A 23,214-nucleotide genomic window follows, 5' to 3' on the forward strand; every position below is an offset into this window, starting at 1 on the left:
AAAAAACAATTGTAATTAATTTCTCACAGATCATTGAACAATGAAATCACTGAAATAATGTTAATAAAATTTATAATAAAACATTTAAAGAGATTTTGTGCAGAAAATAGCATTAAAATGCTTACATAATTACAGATAAGTTTAACACTTCCACAGGCAAATTAGACTAAAGATGAACCAATTTTACAATCAATAATACAACCTAGAAACAACTTCTTCCTTATGTCTCATGCTAGATAACAGTTAAATGACCTTTAAGAATTAAAACAACCTGAATAAATTTTCGCTTTACAAATGAATACCCAAATTATCCCAGATGATCTGAGTGCCCTTAGGTGTACAGAGTATTCCATAAGGCCATTACGTTCTTAGGCCCACTAGTTTGGTTCATGACTTCAATTGTTTACTAGCATTTTCATGCAATAAAATTTGTTTTTGACTAATTTCTAAGGGCTTAAAAAGTTTTAGAATTACTTTATATAAATGGTTATGAGATAATGATTCCTGCTGTCTTATTACAAATCAGGAATTCAAAACACTTTCAAAGTATTTTCAACTGAGCTGCTACAGTATACTTGTAACACGAGAATGCTAGAGAAGGGATTCAGGAATTAGCTCACTGCCCTCGATTAGATTTGCCTCACTGATGGGGCATAAGACAGTCATGGTCTAAAGGTGTTCCTTATAAAGTGGCCCAGTTTCTGCAGAAGCCACCTTGGTGTAGAGTTTTTCAGAATTAAGAATTCAGAGTATATCCAAAGATCTTTTTTTCTTTGAATCCCAAATAGTTCTCAAAAATGTATCTCTCAAATATATTAGAAACAACTGGTATGTACATGTGTACAAGTCTTATAATTTTCATTCTGATACTAGTTTCTATCTAGCTGAACCTCTCCACATAGTACGAGTTTTATGGTTGCAATTGGCTTTAACTATGAAAATTATATACAAGGAAATTAGGGGTGTTGCAGTACTTGGTTGCAAATAATTTGCCATCTGGTGTTGGGTCAGAAAATGCAATTTCATTAGTGCTAAGAAAACAGCCGAACATGAAGCAATTCCTACAAAAGAAAAAAATAGAAAGACCGTTTATCAACTAAAAATTTGGATTTCAATTAAACATACTAAACACTATAGATAGTTGACTAAAACTACTATTATTTTTGGTGCTATGATGCCTTGGATTTAGCAATGATGACTTGTGGCATCATCTCAGAAAGGTCCACAGAGTGGGAGGAAAAAAACCATTCAAGTTGTCTTCTGACTTCCACATGCATGCCATTGCATGTGCTTACCACACACAAAAAGATACCACCACCATCACAACCAAACCAAGCCAATCCAAAATCTCAGTGGCAATAGCTTTGTTATTTTGCTTTTAAAACAGGGTCCCTAGAAAACTCAAGCTAAGTTGGTCATGGTGGCACATGGCTGAGAGTTCGAGTCCAGGATAGGCTACACAGAGAAACCCTGTCTAAAAAGAAAGAAAAAACCCTGGACTACCAAGTAGATAAAGATGATGTTGATATTAAGTTTCTAGAACTTGACCATTCTGTGGTTATATAAGAACATAAACATTCTTGTTCTTAAGAAAACTAAAAATAGGAGACTGAAGAGATGGCTCAAGCCAGGCATGGTGGTACACGCCTTTTAATCCCAGCTTGGCATTGAATGTGTTTTGGGCATTTCCTTCCAGTGTCAACATTTGCCTTAGTCTGACTTTGACAGTGTTTATAAAGAAATGTTTTAGCAAAATGTTTCTGTTTGGCTCAGGTTCACGAGCCAAGGAAGGTTCTGGAAAAGCTAACACATCATTGTGCAAGGTCCAGAGCTAGTCTGTCTCCTTACCTGACAGTGTCGACCAGTCGCCTTGCAATGCGCTTTCTTCTCTTCAGTCTGAAGACCCAGATTCTACTTATTCCACAGACTGCAGGTTCCGGTACATCTGAACATTGCCAAGCTCTAGAACATTCTTTAGTGGTACTTGGTTCTGACAGGACACGAAAGGCCTGCAATGACACACAGTAGTATCTACAGTTAAAAAACACAGACAAGTTGACTTTTCTTTTTAAAAGCAAACAAAAGCCCAAACTTTAAAGAAAATCTGTTTATAGTTAATTTCTGAAAAAATGATATTCTGTTGGTCCTTATTTAAAACATCTACAAATTGTACACACCATAAGGAATTAAAGTCCAAAATATACAAGCAACTCAATTCAATAGCAAGAAAGTAAGTCATATTTTAAAATGGAACAAGGGTCCAACAAGGTGGTTCAATAGGAAAAGCACTTGCTATACACAACTGACAACCAGCTGGGTGTGGTGGCGCACGCCTTTAATCCAGCACTCGGGAGGCAGAGGCAGGCGGATCACTGTGAGTTCGAGGCTTGGTCTACAAAGTGAGTCCAGGATAGTCAAGGCTAACATAGCGAGACTGTCTTAAAAAATCAAAAATCAAACAAACAATCAAACAACAAATAAAACCAAAAAACAACCCCCCAAAACAAACAAACAAACCCCACCACCAATTAAAAAAACCCCTGACAACCTGAATTTACTCCCAAGAACTCAGTGGAGAGAACCAACCCCACACGTGCCACATTCTCATACATCAGGTACACAATAAGAACAATAAAGTAAAATTTAAAAAGTGGGACAAGGGCCTGACTAGCTCTTTTGAAAAAGACCAACAAATGGCCCATGGGTATTTGAAGAAATAAATGCTCAATACCACTAAAATCACCAGGCATGGTTAATCCCAGCACTCCGGAGGCAGAGGCAGGCGGATCGCTGTGATTTCAAGGCCAGCCTGGTCTACAAGGTGCATCCAGGACAGCCAAGACTACATAGAAAAAGCCTGCCTCAAAAAAACAAAACAAAACAAAAAAACCCAAACAAACAAATAAACAAAAAACCCACCAAAAAACAACCCAAACACACCAAAATTAAAACAAAATCCATATGACTCAGTGCTCCCACTTCAGGATATGGCTCCATGAGAAAAAATGGGTGGTCCAATGCCAGCATTACACACAAAACCCAGGGCACAGAATCAACATAAGCGTCCATCAATGAATGAAGACTAAAACTTAGCTTATGGAATTCTACGCAAGTATAACATGAAATCTTGTCATCTGGGGTAAACGGGTAGACCTGAAGGACATGCCAAGCACAATCAGTTATCACAAAAAGGCAGATCTTGCATAATCTAGCAAATACAGATTCTAAAAGTTGAACCCACAGAAGCAGAGAGTAAAATGGCCGTTGGCAGACTTTGAGGGAAGGTAGTAGCAGTGTGTCTGTGTTTCATTTAGACAGTAGGTTCTGGAGACCTCTATATGTTTCTATGATTGAATGTTGATATGCATGAAATATAGAGCATGTCCAGTACAGTTAAACTATAGTTAAGCCGGACCCAGTAGCACAGGCTTGAAACACAGCGGACTGAGGGGAAGATCACAACTTCAAGGTCCATCTGATCAACTTGCAGAGAGCTTCTCTCAAAACGTACAACCTCGTGCTTTAATCCATGACAACATTATAAACTGACTAAATCAAGGCAGTTAACAATTTTTATCACTATACTTATTTTCCTATGAGGAAAACGAAGATTTCAGCAATTTTCAAGTTTGTACACATATACACACACATGGAACTTGGATCAAATCTAGAACACTATGCATGCTACCTAAATGCTCTACTGCTCCTTTGGTACTTTTGTTGTCAAGTAAAACTTGTCTCTTGGCATTTTCTCCTACCTAGCACCACCAACTTTATTAAGGTATAGCTGACAAAAGATTAATGAATTATTTGTTCTTAACTGATAATACACACACGCTACTTTTCTTTAACTTTTATAACAAGAAAAGTGTTTTCTAGAACACTGCTAATTAGTGTCTAAAGTGGGTATAGTAGTAACGTATCTTTAATCCCAGACTTGGGAAACAGGCAGGAGGATCTCTATGAGTTCCAGACCAGCCAGAGCTAGACTCTGCCTTTACAAAACAAAACAAAACAAAACAAAACAAAAGTCTAATCTAAGTAAGGAGTAAGTAATGACTATTTTGTTACATACATTCACTAAGCTACTATGTAATAACTTAGGTCTATAGATTCTTACATAAAATGACTACATTTTTATAATCCCAGGTAGGGAAGTGGCTACATGAAAACAAATTTATTATGCTTATTAAAGACAAAATACCAAATACAATATAGGTGAGTGAACTTAATTACAGTCAAAGATATTTTAATAATGTAAAAGACCTATGGCATACCTGTTTGATGGGTTCTGCAATTAAACATCCAACTACTCTCTTTTCATCAATGAAGAGGAAAGTTTTGGTTTTGTTTGGGCACATGGGAACAGCCTGCTGGAAGCCCAATTCCAGATCCACAAGCTCTTGGACATCTTCTACCTAACAGTGTTAAAAACCAGAAAGTAAATTTGTTTTAAAAATCACAACAAAAACTAAGTTTGTGTATCCTCACAAAACATGACCACCATCACTTAGCTTCTCTTATCTCTATTTCCTAAATGTACATACCATCAAACTTATTTCAGAGCTTATGCACACACCTGGTACTTAGGGAAAAGGGCTTAAGAACCTACTTTACAGAACGCTTTTAACAGACACTCAGAATCCTAGCTGAGAGGAAGAGTCAGAGCATCAAGAAGATTCGCTTCAGCTTTATTTATTGTTTCTGTCAGCGACATTCAACTCAGGAAACAGAGGCAACACCATCAGAGATCTAACACACCTGACCTGGACTCTGTACAAGCCACTATGAATGCGTAAGCCTATGCAACAAGGAAGGCTATTGGCATACCAGGAAAGCAGTTCACTGTTGTGGTTTTCTTAAGTGAGGAGAAGAGAAAAGCACTTCCATACCTTTTTGATGGCATAACTTGGATCCTGTGGCAGAACCAACACGATCTTCCCATCCCAAAACTCTGCTACTACACGTTCTCTTTTCCAGCCCTGCCAAAGCCAGGAAAGGGGAAAATTATTAATTCATAAACAAAACACATAAAATACTTTGGTTTGAAGGTGACAGGAAAGGCAAGATGTCAGTTCTGGCTTGACCACCCATGGTGTAGAGCATCAGTTCTCAACCTTTTAGGTCAAGGTCCTTTTCACAGGGGTCACCTAAGACCATCAGAAATATCAGATTTTACATTCCAGTTCACAGCAGTAGTAAAACTAGTTATGAAGTAGCAACAAAATAATCTCATGGCTGGGGGTGTCACCACAACATAAGGAACTATATTAAAGAGTTGCAGTGACTATTCTCTCTGTAGTGAATGGTGCAGAATACCCAAAGCTGTTTAATAAAGGCGCTGAGAACACGGTTCTGATGAGTGTTTAGTCCCAACAGGACATTGATACCATTCCCTCTAAGGCTCAGAGAACACTGAGAAAGAGAAAATGCAAAGAGCCAGAAAGTGCCATCTTCTGAGTACGACACAGCAACTATAGCTCTGAACGCATCATAGCAGCTGTAGCCAGCACTGGACCTGAATAAAAACTGCTAGATAATCTGAGGTAGGAAGCTGGGCAGTCAGCTGAGTCCCAAGAAGTGGACAACCATAAAATGGATGAGAGAGAGAGACAGACAGACAGACAGAGACAGAGATAGAGACCCAGGTAATCCTGAGGTGCAAGTGCTTTCTCCTTTCAAGAACTCAGCATAGGTCTTACACTATATCACGTTTGAGTGTGAAATGTCTCCCACAGGTTAATGTGTTTGAATACTTGTTCTCTAGCTGACAGTGCTGTTTGAGAAGACGACTGTGGAATCTTCAGGAAATGGAACTTTACTGGAAGAAGTGGGCTCCTGGGGGTAGGCATGGAAGTTTTATGACTGGGTTCAATTTCTGTCCACTCTGCTTCTTGACTACAGTGTGACCAGCTGGCCTCCTACTCCAGCCACCATGCGTAAAGCTGTCTTCCCCATAGTGGGATGATTCCCTCTGACTATAATCCAGAATAAACCCTTCCCTCTGTAAGTGAGTCCCTGCCCAGAGCTTTGTCACAGTAGGGACAAAAGCATTAATTCTCTACACAAAGGAATGCAGAAACTCTCATCCATACCCCTTTAGTGTTTCTGCCCACACCCCTCTAAAGATCCAGAACCTTACAGGATGCAGTCCTGGAAAGTCTACTAATTGTGCTAGGTTCTCTATTTCCACGGTTTCTGTCAACGAATCTTCTCTTTTCTTCTTCGTTCTTTTTTCAGTTTTTCAAGACAGGGTTTCTCTGTGTAGCCTTGACTGTCCTAGACTTACTTTGTAGACCAAGCTGGCATCGAACTCACAGGATCCTCCTGCCTCTGCCTCCCTGAGTACTGGGACTAAAGGTCTGTGCCACCATGCCTGGCTTCAGTGAATCTTCTCTATGCATGTGCATATATAAGAGCCATGTATGCACTGGCAATGTCCTTATATTTTTACTCCTATATTTCAAAAGAGTACACGTTCATTGTGCAAGGGTTTAATTAATAATGTACACTGGATTGTTAAATCTTAAACAGCATTATCTAACAACCTAACCTTTATGTTTAGGGATTGCTCCACAGTTACGTTTGCCTAGTATATGCAAAGACCTGGGTTTGATGTCCAGTACTGAAGGATAACAGAAAAGCTAACCTTTTTTTTTGGTTTTTCGAGACAGGGTTTCTCTGTTTAATAGCCCTGGCTGTCCTGAACTCCCTTTGTAGACCAGGCTGGCCTCAAAATCACAGAGATCCACCTGTTTCTTCCTCCCAAGTGCTGGGATTTAAGGCCCAGCTAAAAAGCTAACTTTTTAATAGCATCAACCTCAAGTATTCCCCCCTTCCCAGGGTTTGTGTGTGTTGTATACATATCTGTGTGTATGTGACAGCCAGAAGAGGACATTGTGTGTCCTCCTCTGTCATTCTCTGCCTTATTCATAAAACATGGTTCTCACAGACTCTTTAACTATGCTGGCATGTAGCAGAGCCCAAAAATCCCTCTGCACACTGCCTTTCACAGGCCTGGAGTTCAGGCTTCTATGCAGCCACATCTGGTGCTGCGAGCATTCCTACTCTCTAAGCTATTTCTGTAACCTGATATGTTTGCATTTTTTTTTTAAGATTTTTTTTTTTATTGTGAACACAGTGTTTTGCCTGCATGTACCAGGCATACCCGAAGAAGGTACAAGATCTCATTATAGATGGTTGTGAGCCACCATGTGGTTGCTGGGAATTGAACTCAGGACCTTTGGAAGAGCAGTCAGTGTTCTTAACCTCTGAGCCATCTCTCCAGCCCACGTTGGCATTCTTAAGACACGATTCACTCTTGTAGGCCAAACTGATAGACTGGCCTGAAACTATGTACCCAAGACCAAATATGAACTCACAATGATCCTCATGCCTCAACCTGTTCCCAAATGCAGGACCACAGGTGGGAGCTGACATGCCCAGCTAGCTTCTACTAAACGCGATGACATATTTATGGATATATAGATCTTTTAACAATTTATGGCACCAAATGTGTCCTTTCATACAGTTTCACTGAGCTTTCTCGACTCACCACATATTTAATTCCCTCCAGAAATCTGTGGTGATGCTGGAGATGATGAATCTCATCTTCAGGGTTGGAAGCAGTGTAGATCATGCCACAGGACTTACATATGGTCGCCCCAAAACGCTTCTGACCTGCATCCTACAATTGAAGAACAAACACGCAGCCAAACAAAATCATAAACTGCCTCATTTAAAAGAGAAGGGACAACATTCTGAGACTTCTGTATCAATTAGTGTTTTTTGTCTTAAGTCATTTGGTGTGCTAAATTCTTTATCTCCTTACATATTAAAATTCCTTGCTTCAAGAGCTGATAAAGACCTACAAATTCCATTCTCATAAAGCATTATTTTTTGTTCTTCGAGACAGGGTTTCTCTGTGTAGCCTTGGCTGTCCTGGACTCACTTTGTAGACCAGGCTGGCCTCGAACTCACAGCGATCCGCCTGCCTCTGCCTCCCGAGTGCTGGGATTAAAGGCATGCGCCACTGCACCCGGCTTGATCAGTAATTTTCTTAGGCAGGAACAAACCATTCACCATAGTATCCTACTCAAATACTAGCACTGCCTAAAACTATGAGCCCCAAAGCACTGACTAGATTTGAATGCTACCACAACAAAACTGGCAAGTACAAACTTGGAAATCTACAACCCAAGATAACCACGCTGAAAGGTTGCCGGTGTATTCTATGCGTGGAAAGACCTTTGTTTTAAATTTACTCACAATGATGAGCTGGTCTTTTCCTCCTTTACTTGTATCTCTGGAATTAATATTTTTCTGTACATTTGTCTGTTTCAAGAATGCAGTGGATCCCACAGAAGACTGTTCTTCAGGCAGTGACCTTGGAAGAGAAAGTTGGTGAATATGGAACAGTGAGAAACCCGAGGCTCATCCAGAAATAATCATTTAACGCAAAGGAACATAATAAGTGCGTTCAGTGTTAAGACTCAAATCCAAATATGACTTACATGCAAAGAACTTTCCTCTGGAGAATTAGACACACACAGAGAACCACTTTGTAAGCTAACTTTATTCTATAAGAGGACTTTGCTCTGTCAGATCAATATTTACCCATTTGAATATTTACAAAAATTCCTAGGCAGACACTAATGTTGACCTCACAGACTCAAGGCCATCAGTCACCAGCATATTAGGATCCAGCAACTTTTTACTTGGGCACATGAGTGCCAGTGAGAAGCCCAGTCTCAAAATAAGGTGAGCAGCTCCTTAATTATCACCCAAGGTTGACCTCTATCTTCCACGGGATGTGTATACATGTGCACAAGTGCCCACATCAATGTGTACATGTAAACAAATGCAGAGAGAGAGAGAGAGAGAGAAGACCAAAACTCTCTAACAAAACAAAACAAATCAGTGTTTTTCAGAAAGATGTTCAGACAATAGAAAACTTACACCTTCTACTTGTCTTGTTCTCTACCTACCCACACCACCTCCCCTATCACATTAGTTAGCTTCAGCCATGACTTATAACAGCATTAAACTACTATTAATTATTAACTTCTCCGATCATAATTTTCCCCATCTCTAAAATGGAAACTACTAGTACCTAATAGAATATAAATGCTCATTATTATTTATTTATTGTTAATATGGTCATCCAGGGAAGGCATATTCCTTGCCCTAGCACTGAGCACCTACTAGCTGTGCAATGGTGGCTAAATTATTGTTTCCTTAGCTGAGATGATTACAATTATGGCAATACTAATAGTATTTACCTGCTAGATTGTCCTAAGGATTGTTATGTGAAGTAATAAACTAAGTGCTACAGGCCAGGTACTATATAGTAACTTAACAATTATTACTCAAGTTCATGAAGAGCTATTCCATCTCTACGGAAAAAAAAAAAACAACAACAAACTAATATTATCTCCTATTCTCAATATTATTCTTATTGCCCCTTAGTGGTAAAGAAAAAAATAATAAAGTAGCCTTATAAAAGAAAATTAAACCTATATAATTACTAAAATTAAAACATTAAGGCAAAAGTAATTCTCCTACCGTTTTGTATTCGCTGAAGAAGCACTGAAGATGGGATAGACAGACTCGGAAGAAACTGTTAGGGGAAAGCAGCAATAGGTTGCATTACCAAATAAAATCTAAGCTCTGACCTATCAGACTCTCAAGGTTAATAAGAACAAAACATTTACATTACTTTACTTCAAGCATCAACCATAATTAAGATAGTATAAATTGTCAAGAGACGAATAGGTCAATCATCCAAAAGGTCAGAAATTGGCCCACACAAAAATAAAGCAACGATTCTGGCAGAGTCAAAGATAGTCTTTGACAAATGGTGGTGCTAGAGTACCCGTTCAAAATGGATCATCAATCAAAATGTAAATTATGCAGTGGTGGTGCATGCCTTCAATTCCAGTACTAGGGAGGCAGAGGCAGGTGGATCTTTTTAGTTCAAGGCCAGCCTGGTCTACACAAGAAACTCTATCTCAAAAGAGAAAAAAGGTATAGAATAAATCTCACAACGCTGGGTTAGAGACGTCAATATGAACTCATGCTAAAACATGAGGAAGACGACACACGGAAGCAACTGTGCTCTCCAGCCTTGCCTGGAGAGAGGGCCCGGGAGCAACAGCACTCTCATAAGAATTATACTCAGCGCCCAGATCTTGATTTCTAAATACCATTCTCCAATGACAGAATCAAGGGTCTGTGGCAAAATCGCTGACTCTAGGGCTGGAGCAAGGGAGATACAGAATGAGCCCATAATACCAGGAACTAAGACAGTGCTCAGAAAAGAAAACGAGATATGCCAAAGAGAACTAACCTGAAAGAAACAACCTTCATGGTCAAACAGAACAAGCTGAGCAATAAAAATATATTGGAGTTGGGGCTGGAGAGATGGCTCAGCGGTTAGGAGCACTGACTGCTCTTCCTGAGGTCCTGAGTTCAATTCCCAGCAACCACATGGTGGCTCACAACTATCTATAATGTGATCTGATGCCCTCTTCTGGCCTGCAGGTGTACATGTAGAGCACTGTGTACATAATAATAAAAAATAAATCTTTAAAAAATATATTGGACTTAAACACAAAATGTAAAATAAACATTCACTTATCCATAACGACACATATCCATGAGCTCATTTGTTTATTTACAGGAAGGAATAAATAAGAGATAAATTTGATAACTTCTAACTCCCTAGAGGGTAGGTAGGACTGGTAGCACAGCTCAGTAGATAAATTATCTAGGCCTGATCCCAAGTTCAAGCCATGCAGCATCAACAACGACGACGATGATAATGACAATAATAATGATAATGATAATCCAGATGCAGAGTTTGGTGCCTATAATCTTAGTACTCCTATGGCAAGATGGAGTTAGAGTAGAATCACCAAGGAAGCCCACAGGTTAGTTAGTGGGAATATAGAAAACAGAGACAAGAGACCCTGATTAAACAAGGTGGAAACAGAAGGCACTCCAGAAAGTTGTCCTCTGACTTCCTCATGCCAAAAGTACACCTACACTCCCACGCAGAATAATAAATGAAGAGCTAAGGAAATTCAGAAATAACCAGAGATTTCCTAAGGATAAATTTGTTTTTTGTTGTTGTTGTCTGATGTTTTAATCTGAAAGCTTTCATGCTCTTCAAAACATGGCATTGCTTTATCATAGACAAGTTCCCTAGAGATAACAGATATTAATGGTAAGCACAGCAATTTTTTAAAAGGCCCAGAAAATATTAATATATGTAAAATTTCATGTTGGTGTGTACAATGAAGCATTGTTACAAGTTGCTAGGCTAAGTAATGCAAATTTTCTTACTTACTTGTTTTGTTCTCACCAAATGAATTCTCTGAAGGAAAATTATCAAGTTTACGTTCCTTTGAAGAAACTACGGCTCCTGAGGAATTCTGAAAATAATGAACAGTTTTAAAGAATGAAAGAAAACCCCCAATTCTTAGTCGTTTTCCCTTGGGTGAGTGATCTCAACCAGTTTATCACATGTAATGCTTTATAGCATGATTCATCTATTTTCAACTTGTTTTTAAATTTCTTCTTCGTTCATTGAATATGGATATCTTTTAAACGTCAGATACAGACATAGAGACTGTAAGACTGTAAAAATGCATGCTTCAAGGGTTGGAGAGGCGGCATAGTGGCTAAGAGTTCTGGCTGCCCTTCCAGCCAGATTTGGTTCTCAACAACCACATAGTGGCTCAACTCCCTGTAGCTCCAGTTCTAGGGAACACAGTTCCCCCACTACACTCACATGTACATGACTAGCCACAGGTTAAACTCTCACATACCTTAAAATAATAATAGATCTTTTAAGTATACTTCCAGATGAAGATGGCACAATGAAAACTGTAGACCATTCTTTTCATAATAATGAAATTAACTTTTTAAAAAAAATTCAGACTTGCCTTAGTAAATTTTTTTTAAATCATTTATTTATTTATTTTGCATAGTGTTCTGCCTGAATGCCAGAAGAGGGCACCAGATCTCATAGGTGGTTGGGAGCCACCATGTGGTTGCTGGGAATTGAACTCCATAACCACTGAGCCATCTCTCCAGCTCATGAAGCTTTTTAAAGTTAGTGAAAATAGAAAAAGATAACAAACTTTCTCTTAAACTAAAAAGGGAGAATTCTCATAATGGACTTAAAAAAAATAATACCCAGGGCTTGGGAGAGAGGTAAGTGGTAAAGTTCTGGCTGTGAGGTATGAGGACCTGAGCATCTGGCGGGGCTTAGAGTCCCTGGGGTAGGGAAGCACAGACAGGCAGCATAGTTAGATTCTGGGCCAATGAAGAGACCTCATCTCATAACAGTGCCTGCTTTTTGTTTGTTTGTTTTTCGAGACAGGGTTTCTCTGTGTAAGAGCCCTGGCTGTTCTGGACTCGCTTTGTAGACCAGGCTGGCCTTGAACTCAGAGATCCACCTGCCTCTGCCTCCCAAGTGCTGGGATTAAAGGAGTACGCCTGCCACGACTCCTCAGTTCCTGCTTTTTAACAGTAGCAGAGAACTACAAAGTAGGAAAATTCCTAACATTCCAGAAAATACTGCTGAAAGCCATAAGAAGTCTCATTTTTTTCCTACCTGTCTTTAACTTTGTTTCCTGATTTTATAAAGGTGACCCTCCAAACCGTAAAGAAAATAAAATTCCATTTATGTGATCTACATAATCTTATACACATAATTTATACCTAAGTTTTATTAAACTGCCAACTGTTTTAAATGATACATTTTTTTTTTTTTTACCTTTCTTAGTTTCTCTTCACTTTTACTTCTTGCATCCAGTAGTTCAACATCTGATTTCTCTTCCACTAACAAGGACTTTGGTACTTGCTTTGCCTCTGGAGCAGAATCTTCAGTCACCTCTGCTTCATTTTTCTGCAAGAGCATTGGTAACAACGCCTTATCCTTCGGAGATGATTTTTTAAGAGAGTTTCTTTTCTTAACAAAAAATGCTGCTCCACCCTGGAGTGTAACTTGTGGCTTTATTTTCTGGCTTAGAACTCGAGGAGTGTTTGGATGATTTTCTGCTGGAAAACAACTGTTCTCTTTATCCACGACTGGCTTATAGCTCACTTGATTTGGCTTGGCATTTTTGGGGTTTCTTGATATAGACTTGATGTGCTTAGAGTTTGGTTGATATTTAGCAGTTAAACTCTTCTGTGGTCTTCTGTTCCTCTTGATACAGACTGGTTTTTTCTGAACTTTTTCTGTCACACTGGGAAAAGGTTTATCTCCATCTTTAGTTACTAGATGAATGGATCTACACTCTCTTACCAACTTCCTCTCAAATGGATTGAGGTAGTACTTATCTTTATTGTAGAAAGATACAGTAGACACGCATTTAAATAGTGAGCTGTGATTTGCAAATGGCAACCTACTATTTTCAGTTGTTTTGAGTGGGCTTGAAGTGAAATGGCATTGCTGGGAGTAAGGCTTTTCTACCTTTTGAGTAGTACTTTGACACATATGTTTTTCATTAGGTGATGGAAAGAGATTTTCAGTAAATCTTAAATTTAATTTGCTTGATGAAATATCTGTTAATAGGCTACAAAAAGGAAAGAAACAAAGTTCATCAGTAAGTTTGTGTCCTTCTTCAAGATTTATTTAGATCCACTAATAAACTTCTCTCTACTAGTCATACAAAAATAATGCATTCCTCTCCATTGTTTGACATATTCATATTATCTATTAGTTTAACAGAATTCTCAAGTTCTGTCTTTATTAAATAAAGCATTTAAAGATATTTCTAAAGATAACATTCATAAGCTGGGCATGGTGGCACACATCTTTAACCCCAGCACTCAGGAGGCAGAGGCAGGCAGATCTCTCTGAGTTGGAGGCCAGCCTGATCTACATATGGAGTTTCAGGACCGCAAAGAGACCTTGTCTCAAAACCAAACAAATAAACAAAAAGATAACATTCATAAAAACAAACATGTTTACAAAAATATTTGATATGCATGTACCTATATTTCAAAATCTATTTGTGTAGTCCATATAAAAATTGTCCTCCATTGAGTCTGGGTATGGTGGTATCTACCTTTAATCCTGACGTTCAGGAGGCAAAGGCAGGAAGATCTCAATTAGTTTGAGGCCAACCCAGCATTCATAGTTAAAACTGTTTCAAATAGTGGATGTAGTGGAACATGCCTGTAATCCCAGTATTCAGGGAGGCAGAGGCAGGCATCTCTTGAATTTAAGGCCAGCCTGGTCTATAAAGCAAGTCCAGGGCAGGCAAGACTACATAGAGAAACCCTGTCTTCAAAAACAAACAAACAAGCAAACAAACAATAAAAACAAACAAACAAAAACAAAAAGCTAAAGGGATGGCTTTTTGGAGGTATGGCTCAGCTGTTAAACGCACTGGCTGCTCTTCCAGAGTACCCAGGTCTGACTCCCTACACATGGTAGCTCACAAATGGTTTATAGCTTCAGTCCATCTATGGGCACTGTACACATGTGGTACATAGACATATATGCAAATACAACACCCACATGCATCAAATAACTTTACAAAAAAAAAGAAACCATACAAATTATTCTCCATGCATTTTCCCCAATTAGCCATTAAAATACACTATGATAAATTTTCTGTAATAAACAGTGTTCTTGAGGCCTTTTGTATCTTTGGCAAGACTGGATTCTTTTTCTTTCTTTCTTCTCCCTCCCCTCCTCCCCCCGACAGGGGTTCTCTTGTAGTCTTGGCTGTCCTAGACCTGCTTTGTAGACCAGGTTGGCCTCAAACTCACACCTTTGCTCTAACAAAGGCATGCATTCTTCTCCTGAGCTCAGTCTTTTCCCCATGTCCTCTCACACATAGTTGGTTTGGTTTGTTTGGGCTTTTTGTTTGTTGTTTTCTCTGTGTAGCCCTGGCTGTCCTGGACTCACTCTGTAGACCAGGCTGGCCTTGAATGTATTAAGATCCGCACACCTCTGCCTCCCGAGTGCTGGGATTAAAGGTGTGCGCCACCACACCAGGCTGGATTTAATTTTCTTAAAGAAATCATATGTGTAGGTTAAGACCTACCTATCACCATTATCAGCATTCATAGCATGTTGTTTCCTCTTCCTTGGAGTAAAAGCTGCCATCATCTTAACTGAATTCCTAAAAGCAATAAATAGATCAGTAAGAATGGTCAACGTTATCAAATAGAAAATGTGCTATGTCAAAATGGTATTTTTAAATTATGAATTCCAAATAAGTGATACCAAAGAAATTCCCAAGTGCAAAAAATTATTTTTGATATAGGACCTCACAGAACTAAGGTTAGTCTCAAATTCAAACTCACTCACTCTGTAGCCAAGGAGGAACATGAAACTTTGAGCTTTCCAAGGCTGGGATCACAGGCTAAGCACCCCCCCCCCCACCAGGCCTGGCTCCAAGAAACAGATTTAAACAAACAACAAAAATTCACACCAAAACTGAACTACAGAGGTGTGAGGGTGCCAATGGGAGGCTCAGGCAAAGGGATCCCGAGTTTGAGGCCAGCCTGGGACACAGGGGTCTCAAAATAAATAAATAAACAAACAAACAAACAGTAAAATATTTTAATAGAGACTTAAACAGTGACAGAGGGAGGAGGAGAAGGAGGGTGGGTTGGGGAAATACTGCACCACAGTGGATGAGAGCAGGAAAACATAGGGATCACCTGCATTTCAGGCTGAAAGGTGATCACTACTAACAAGGCCAGCTGGTCCCTAATTAGGGGTACATTTCCTTTTAATTAAACTAATCACATCAAATTTTAGCACTCTTTGTAGGCCTTCCTTGGCACTGTCGTCCTTCCCCCCTGCCCACTGATGCGCTCTTATGCCCAGCTTCCCTGGCACCTTATTCCTCCTCCACACACGTAGGCGACTTTCTGGCTAGGTACCTCCACAGCCTGAACGTTCAGTGAAGGCAGAAGCTGTGCGGACCCTTCCCAGAAATCTGGGCAAAGTAATATGGGGAGGACGGTCCTCTCCACAGATCCCGGCTGGGCTCCCTCACAGGCGCTCCCTTATTTATAAGCGACTCGGACCTCGTCAAGCAGCTGCTAAGGAGCTACCGCAGGCAAGCGTCTTCCGGAGGGAGGTATCTCTAGAATGTTCTTTCCTCCCTTTCTCAGAACTTCCTTAGAATCGGGTATGTCAGTCCTACAGAATTCCACAACCTCTAAGCTAAACAGACAAGTCTGCGGGGATAAGGGAAGACCTATCGGGGCTGTGTGAGAGATAAGCCGGAACCCGGAGCCCGAGCCCCGCGTGAGGAGCAGGCAGCGTGCACCCACATCCCAGGCCCTTGCCCCGTGACGTTACCCTCGTTCCTCAGTCTCCCTCTGGACCAGCGTCCACTCGGGCTGGGGACCCACGCAGAGTGTCCTCCGCACCTCAGGACCACCTCCCACAACTCTCCTCACAGGAGCCCGGCGTACGGCCAGAGCATTCAAATTCACGCGCGCGCGATGTGAGGCCGCCGCCGCAGCGTTCTGATTCGTCGCTGCTCAGCGCTTCCTAGAGCCTGCGCCGTGATTGGTTTCTCGCTAGCCCTGGCCTCGCCTTCGGGGAGTGGTCTCCAAGATTCTCCCGCCCTTGAGAGGCAAAGCGCTCCCCAAGTCGAGGAAGCCACGCCTCCTGAAATCCTGCAGTAACTTCGGGCTCCAGACTGCCGGCCTGTGAAAGTGCATTCTGGGAATTGTAGTTTGTGGATCCGATGAATCCGAAGTCAAATTCTAAGGCAGTTTGGTGTAGGCAGCTACCATAAAGTGATTATCTCTTAGGTATTGGAGGCTCTTATTTTTCATATTGGAAGCCTGATTTAACAAAAACCAAAAACTGGGGCTGGAGAGATGGCTCAGAGGTTAAGAGCACTGACTGCTCTTCCAAAGGTCCTGAGTTCAATTCCTAGCAACCACACGGTGGCTCACAACCATCTATAATGTGATCTGATGCCCTCTTTTTGCCTGCAGGTGTACATGCAGGTAGAGCACTGTAAATAAATCTTTAAAAATAAAATAAAATTAGAAAACAAAAACAAAAAACTGAATGATATTTAGGCTTCCATTTCACTCTTTTATTCTTCAAATTATGCCATGAATATTTACCAAATTCTAAGTGTTAGATACCTTACATAATTTTAAAATATTTTATTTTATTTTTTTTGCTTATGTGCATGTCTACAAGTCACATGCACGTACTAGCAGAGGCAAGAATAGTTGGGTTTCCTGGATCAAGTTTTAGACAGTTGTAGGCCACCGAACATGGGTGCTGGGGACTGAACACAGGTCTTCTGCAGGAGTGTTTGTGTAGCCGGGGTGATGCCCTTCAAAGTTGTCTGGAATGAAAGAGCAAATGACTAACAATTTAGTTATTAATATTATTGGCTATTTTCATGATTCATTAATGGGTCAGCTTCTGTGTTAGAAGATAGAATGAAAGTTTCCATTGGGCAATGGTAAGTTTTGTTTGGGGAGATGTCTTTAAAACTGAGGCCTCAATGCCCCAAACTCGGCTACAACTTAAAATCAACCTCTGTCTCCTGAGTTCTAGAATACTGACTATAATAGGGTCCAGACCTTAGCACAACTGACTCCGCGAGAGAAGCACCATTCAGGCTGTAGAACTCAGCACCGCCAGCCAAAAGGAAAGCAAAGACCTAGTCCATCAAAGTCCATAGCTCTGGGAACATCTCTAAATGCACTAACCTTGCATTTTGGCTTCTGTAGTTCCGCTTCTGGCTAACTGTTCTTATTAACTGAATTATGTCAACCCAGAACATGGTTACTGTGCTTAAAAGCTCACACAGAGAAAGACTAGGGCTACACTGGGATCCCAAACACCCAGTGCAGTAGCTTGCCAGCACATAGAGCCCTTCTATTGGTTTAAGCCTGTGTCTGAGCTGTCTTCTCTGGTGGACACTCCACAACACTGACTAGCTCTGTGAGACCCAGAAGAATAGTGGGTTTTGTAAAGTAAAAGAGCCAGAGCAGTAGGGAACCTGGGTAATAAGTGACTACAGCTAGTTTCTACTTAGAAATTCTGAGTTAAGGCCAGGAGACTTCTTTATCATGCAGGTTCTACTCTCCTGGAATTTCCTGTTTTTAGGAAAAAACAAGGCTCTCTAAGGATCTTAAAGCTTCAGTTTTTGTAGCATTTTGTGTCTTCTGACTTGCTTGGGCTCATTGGAGGGATTCAGTCAGAAATGGAATGTTTGTCAGCAATAAGAAAAATTACTAAGTTTGGGCTGGAGAGATGGCACAGAGGTTAAGAGCACTGTCTGCTCTTCCAGAGGTCCTGAGTTCAATTCCCAGCAAGCACATGGTGGCTCACAACCATCTATAATGTGATCTGCTGGCCCGCAGGGGTACATGAAGGCAGTGCACAACACACATCATAAATAAATCTTTTTTTAAAAGGTACTGTGGGAGCATCTTGTAAATTTATAGCAAGAGGTTCTGAAGTTCAGAGGTTTGAGATTTTTGAGATTTGTCTAATCGTGTAGGTAATAAAGAGCAGACATTAAATTTAAAGCAACAACAATAGTCTGAGCCTAAATTCCAATAGGCATACTGCCTCTGCGGAAAAACAGTAACAATTCATTTGGGTACCTTCTATGTACACCAGCTTAATTGTGACAAGGCAAGACAGTGCAGAGGTTCCGCCATCTTGTATTCTTGCTGAGGCCATCTCAGGTTTGAATATAACTTGCTCTATTCTGACTAGGTTGGTAAAGCCAAAAAAGGAACAAAACAACAACAACAACAAAAAATAACAAACCTCTCACCTATGTCAAGTAATAGGAGAATGAATCACTTAACAATGCAATGGTTCCTACTGGGTGCCCACTGATGTTATGGGTTAAGTGACCTTTATCTATGAAAAAGGCAGTTTCTGTTTTCAAGGAGATCATACTGGGTTGAAGGGCAAGACGTAAAAAGGAACAACTCTCGTGCCCACTTGGTATAGGCTCTAAACATAAGGTGTGCCCATAGCATTCTTCCTTTATGGCTTCAAACAAGATGTAGTTTCCCGCTAATTTCCTTCAACCAGTCGCTTGAGTGGAATCCTCAAAATATCCTCCGGGGGCTGCTGGAGAGATGGCTCAGAGCTTAAGAGCACTGTCTGTTCTTCCAAAGGTTCTGAGTTCAAATCCCAGCACCACGTTAGTTCACAACCATCTTCTGTTATGCATTTATACTGTATAAATAATAAATAAATCTTTAAAAAAAAAAAAAATCCTCCGGACACCCGCTTCCCGCCAACACTCTTCCTTTCGCCAGGACTAAAGATGGCGCCCACAGGACGGCGTTGTGACGACCTCACGTCCGCCGGAAGTGTCCGCAGGAGAGCCTGGAAGCCGGCTCACCTTCGCGCCCGTGGTGTCCTGAGCTTCGCGATTTGAGCAGGAGCCGCCACTCTTCCTACCAGGATCATGGTGTTCTACTTCACCAGCTGCAGTGGTGAGTGACGTCGGGCTCTCTGGGGACCCTGCCCGCAGCTGCCTCCAAAGCCGGGATTCCCCAGGCGCCGCTCGGCTCCGACCTGGTCCTGAAGCGCGGGCGCCTTTCCCAGCCGGCGCCTCCTAGGTCCCTGCGCGGCTGTCTTCTCGGCTGCCGGGTCGTCCCCAGGGCCTGGTGGGAGCGATGGGGAGGCGCCCCCGCTTTCCTGACGTCGGGTAATTATTCTCATCCCCACCTGACAGACCCGCCAACGCTTCCTGGACTTGGGCAGTGCGTGGGTCCCTGCATACCGTCCCCGTCACTAGCCTTTGCTCTAGCGCTGTAGCAGCAGCCAGGAGTGATAACGTTGACCCATGAGACAGGTGCCAATAAATGTCTCCTACGGGAAAAGTACCTTGCCCCTTCTAGGAAGAGTCTAGAATGCCACGCAGAGCTAGAATGTCAGTCAGTACAAGTTGATGTTCCAGTTAACATATGGCTACTGAGTTGGTTTTGGAAGGCCAGAAAGTGATGTTTTGGTTTCCAGGAAATGCTGTGTCAATTTAGTTTCTCAGTCCATCTTGCCCTCTTTTGTCCAGAATCAATCTCTAATTTTAAACTCTCACCCTGATAAACGGTTCTGACTTTTCCAAGACATATTTTAACACCTTCTTTCCACGTCAAGATTCTACATTTTAACCCCCAGGCTTTCTTGCGCACTGCTCTTCTGTAGCATTAAAAGCAGCCTGCTAGAGCCACGGGGCAGGTCTCTTGAGAGGTCTGTCTTATCTGATTAGCATAGTGCCTTACTCATAAAGTTTGCTGCTCTGTGTTGAATTATATTTCCCCTTCGTGAGACAGTGAGTGGCTCACGCTGGCTTCCAACATGGACTCTCCCTAATGTTGCCGTTACTTTCTAGTCCCCCAACCTGGAGTGCTTGTTCAGTGTTTGCGGTTTTTTTTTTTTTTTTTTACAATGCTTTTTAATTTATTTTTGAAATAGGTTCTCGTTCCGCAGCCCTTGGCTGGCCTAGAACTCACTATGTAGATTCAGGCTGCCTTTGAAAACGCAGAGATCTGCCACCCTCTGCTTTGCCTCCCCAGGGCTGGGGTTCAAGGCCTTCACTACCTAATAACCTTTCATGACACTTTTAACGGAAGCAGGATTTTGTAAAGCGTCCTTCAGTGTGAGAGTGTTTGTCTGTTTGTTTGCGGTCATACTATTTCTAAATATTCGTTTATGTCTGTAGGTGTTTTGCCTACATACACATTGACGATACACTGCTTGTGTACCTAGTGCGTGTCGAGGCCAGAAGAGGGTGAGGGAGTGACAAACAGTTGTATGAGTTAGTGCTTGTCTGGTGCTCTTGAAATCCTGGCTTTGAACTCTGGTACCATGTAAACTGAGTGTGCAGTCCACACCTGGAATCCCGTGTTCAGGAGGTGGGGCGGAACCTCCCTGGCCTTTGTGACCATTTAAAATCTATGGCCTCTTACCTTTTCTTTTGCCTGGTTTGGGTTTTTTTGAGTCAGAGCCTTGGATAGTCCGGGCTGGTTTCGAACCGGCCTCTGCAGCCGAGCGAGTCGAGAACTCCCGACCCTTCTCTCTCTTAAACGCTGGGGTTATAGGCATGCAAGAGCAGCACAGCTCTGTACAGTGTGTTCTGCTCGGTGCTGCAGCCTCGGCAGCCAACCCTGTTCTGTCTACCAGGCCTTGTGCTTTATTTATAGACTGAAGACCACGTCACAAATTTAGATTCACTTAGGATTTGGTAGGGCCTGCTTCAGTCTCCTGATCTTGACATGACAAAGGAAAGCTTTCTAAACAACAAAAATGCCCATTATTTCACCGTAAGATTTGGATTTAGTTTGTCTGAGCTAGCTGGAGGAGGCCAATAGAAGGAATGGTTAGAGCCAGTGTCTGAAGAGGTTTGAAAGCTGTGGTTCCCCTGAATAGAACAGCGTGTCCACTCTTGTAGCACACTGAAATATAAGTAATGCCAGCTAGATGAGGCTACACAAAATAAAAGCTAAGTCTAGGCACACACGTAAATTTTATTTTTATTTATTTATTTATTTATTTATTTATTTATTTAGAGACAGGGTGTCTCTGTATAGCTCTGGCTGTCCTGGAACCCTCTCTGTAGACCAGGCCTAGGACTCAGGGATCCACCTGCCTCTGCCTCCTGAGTGCAGGAATCTGTTTTTAAATGCTTGCAGTAGGGATTTTTACTTGGGAGGGGGAGCGGCTGCTGCTAGTAACATTCTCATTGATGAAGGCAAAGGTGTAGGACTGAGCTGGAAGTTGCCATTGCACTTTCTCCCCAAAGGGAAATAAAAAATAAAAAGAGCTATTTCCCTGAAAAGGAGGAGAGCAGCCAATCAGCAGGAAGAACTGGTAAACATCTTCTCTGGGGATAAGATACTTTAAGCTCAGTTAAGACTTATGCAGTCTTTGTTGTTTAACCTTGTCCTGCTGTTATCAGTCACTGAAAAGTATAAAACATACTTGTTTTTTTGTTTTTCAAGACAAGTTTCTCTGTGTAGCTCTGGCTGTCCTGGAACTTGCTCTGTAGACCAGCCTGGCTTTGAACTCACAGAAATGCTCCTGCCTCTGTGCTGGGATTAAAGGCATACCCCACTATGCCTAGCTAAGACAAGGTTTTTGTGGGTTTTTTTGGTTTTGATTTTTTGTTTGTTTGTTTGTTTGGTTTGGTTTTATGTTTTTTTTTAGACAGGATTTCTCTGTGTATTCTTGGCTATCCTGGACTCACTTTAGATCAGGCTGGCCTCAGATTCACAGAGATCCACCTGTCTTTGCCTCCCGAGTGGTGGGATTAAAGGCATGAGCCACCATTCCTGGCTATTAACTCCAGGGATATGCAGGAGCAGGTGTGGTAAGGCAGTGTGTGGAAAGCAGGTGTGATAAGGATATGTAAGCCAGGTGTGGTCTATGGCCATGGTTTGCATCCTCACTAATTGTCTTTTTGTTTTTGTTTTATTTTAGCTAATTCATCAACTTACACTATTTACATGGGAAAGGATAAATATGAAAGTAAGTTTACAAAAGCATTTGATTTTGAAATTTCAAGCAGGTAAGTGCTGTTCCTGTGCTCTCTTTGCTAGGTTTATGGGTTTTGTCATTAATTTCTTTAATTCCTTTTGGAAATTAGACTCGACACGACAGTTGTCCACCGTTTTGAATACAGTGTTTTGACACATACGCATTGTGCAGTGATCAAATTGGAATCCATAGCTCACCTGCTACCTCAAGCATTTATCATTCCTTTGCTGTTAGAGTATTCAAAAACCTGTCTTCTGGCCGTTTTGGCAATAGGCTGTGGGAACCGTATTTACTCTGTGACAGAATATTCCAGAAGTGCTCCTATCTGATTGTTGTTTTATCTGTTGACTAGCGCCCCAGCTGCTGGAAGCCTCTGCTTCTTTGAGGTTTGACTTTCTGCTTCTCCTCTGCCGTCTTCTTCCATCTGGGTCTGCCATGTAGCTTAGTTGTAGTCAATGTGCCTTGTATGCCTATGATCCCAGCATTATAGGGGATGGCGGGGCTGAGGGCTTCAGGAAGGCTCAACTCAAAAATTACAGCTAAGCTACATGCCTGACCCAGTTGGACACTTTAACCCCCTTTGAGACCCAGTTGCACTGTATAACTCCAGCTGGCTTAGAACTCATAGCAGTCCTTCTGCCTCGGCTTCTGGAGTGCTAAACTTACACATGTGAACCACTGTGGCCTTCTTG

The 23,214-nt window shown here is 41.4% G+C and overlaps 2 protein-coding genes across 2 annotated transcripts in view; one reads left to right on the forward strand and one right to left on the reverse strand.

The window, feature by feature from the left end:
- Positions 1-683: 683 nt before the first annotated feature.
- Esco2 (establishment of sister chromatid cohesion N-acetyltransferase 2) lies at positions 684-16,416 on the reverse strand. The gene is made up of 11 exons (XM_051160728.1): positions 16,340-16,416; positions 15,069-15,146; positions 12,785-13,586; positions 11,351-11,435; positions 9,565-9,619; positions 8,269-8,386; positions 7,556-7,687; positions 4,893-4,982; positions 4,278-4,418; positions 1,849-2,009; positions 684-1,061 (listed from the first exon to the last, which is right to left on the reverse strand). The coding sequence occupies exons 2-11, from the start codon at positions 15,131-15,133 to the stop codon at positions 929-931; spliced, it is 1,782 nt and encodes a 593-aa protein (XP_051016685.1). The 5' UTR covers positions 15,134-15,146; positions 16,340-16,416; the 3' UTR covers positions 684-928.
- A 2,900-nt stretch (positions 16,417-19,316) lies between these two features.
- Ccdc25 (coiled-coil domain containing 25) overlaps positions 19,317-23,214 on the forward strand; it is a 29,503-nt gene continuing 25,605 nt past the window's right edge. Inside the window, exons 1-2 of the mRNA XM_051160729.1 lie at positions 19,317-19,479; positions 22,466-22,513. Of these exons, the coding sequence (XP_051016686.1) occupies positions 19,452-19,479; positions 22,466-22,513 (76 nt within the window). The 5' untranslated portion in view covers positions 19,317-19,451. The remainder of the gene's footprint in view (positions 19,480-22,465; positions 22,514-23,214) is intronic.

The sequence above is a fragment of the Acomys russatus genome, chromosome 18 (genome assembly GCF_903995435.1).
Source record: "Acomys russatus chromosome 18, mAcoRus1.1, whole genome shotgun sequence".
NCBI lineage: Eukaryota > Metazoa > Chordata > Mammalia > Rodentia > Muridae > Acomys > Acomys russatus.

What these genes read in the sequence shown, in the direction of transcription:
- Esco2 (XM_051160728.1), bottom strand. Translation starts at nt 15,133, where the DNA reads ATGATGGCAGCTTTTACTCCAAGGAAGAGGAAACAACATGCTATGAAT. An exon ending in AATGCTGATAATGGTGATAG is followed by an intron (nt 13,587 to 15,068) that starts GTAGGTCTTAAC and finishes TCCTTTTTGTAG; the next exon opens with CCTATTAACAGATATTTCAT. An exon ending in TCTTCAGCGAATACAAAACG is followed by an intron (nt 8,387 to 9,564) that starts GTAGGAGAATTA and finishes TTCTCTTCCAAG; the next exon opens with GTCACTGCCTGAAGAACAGT.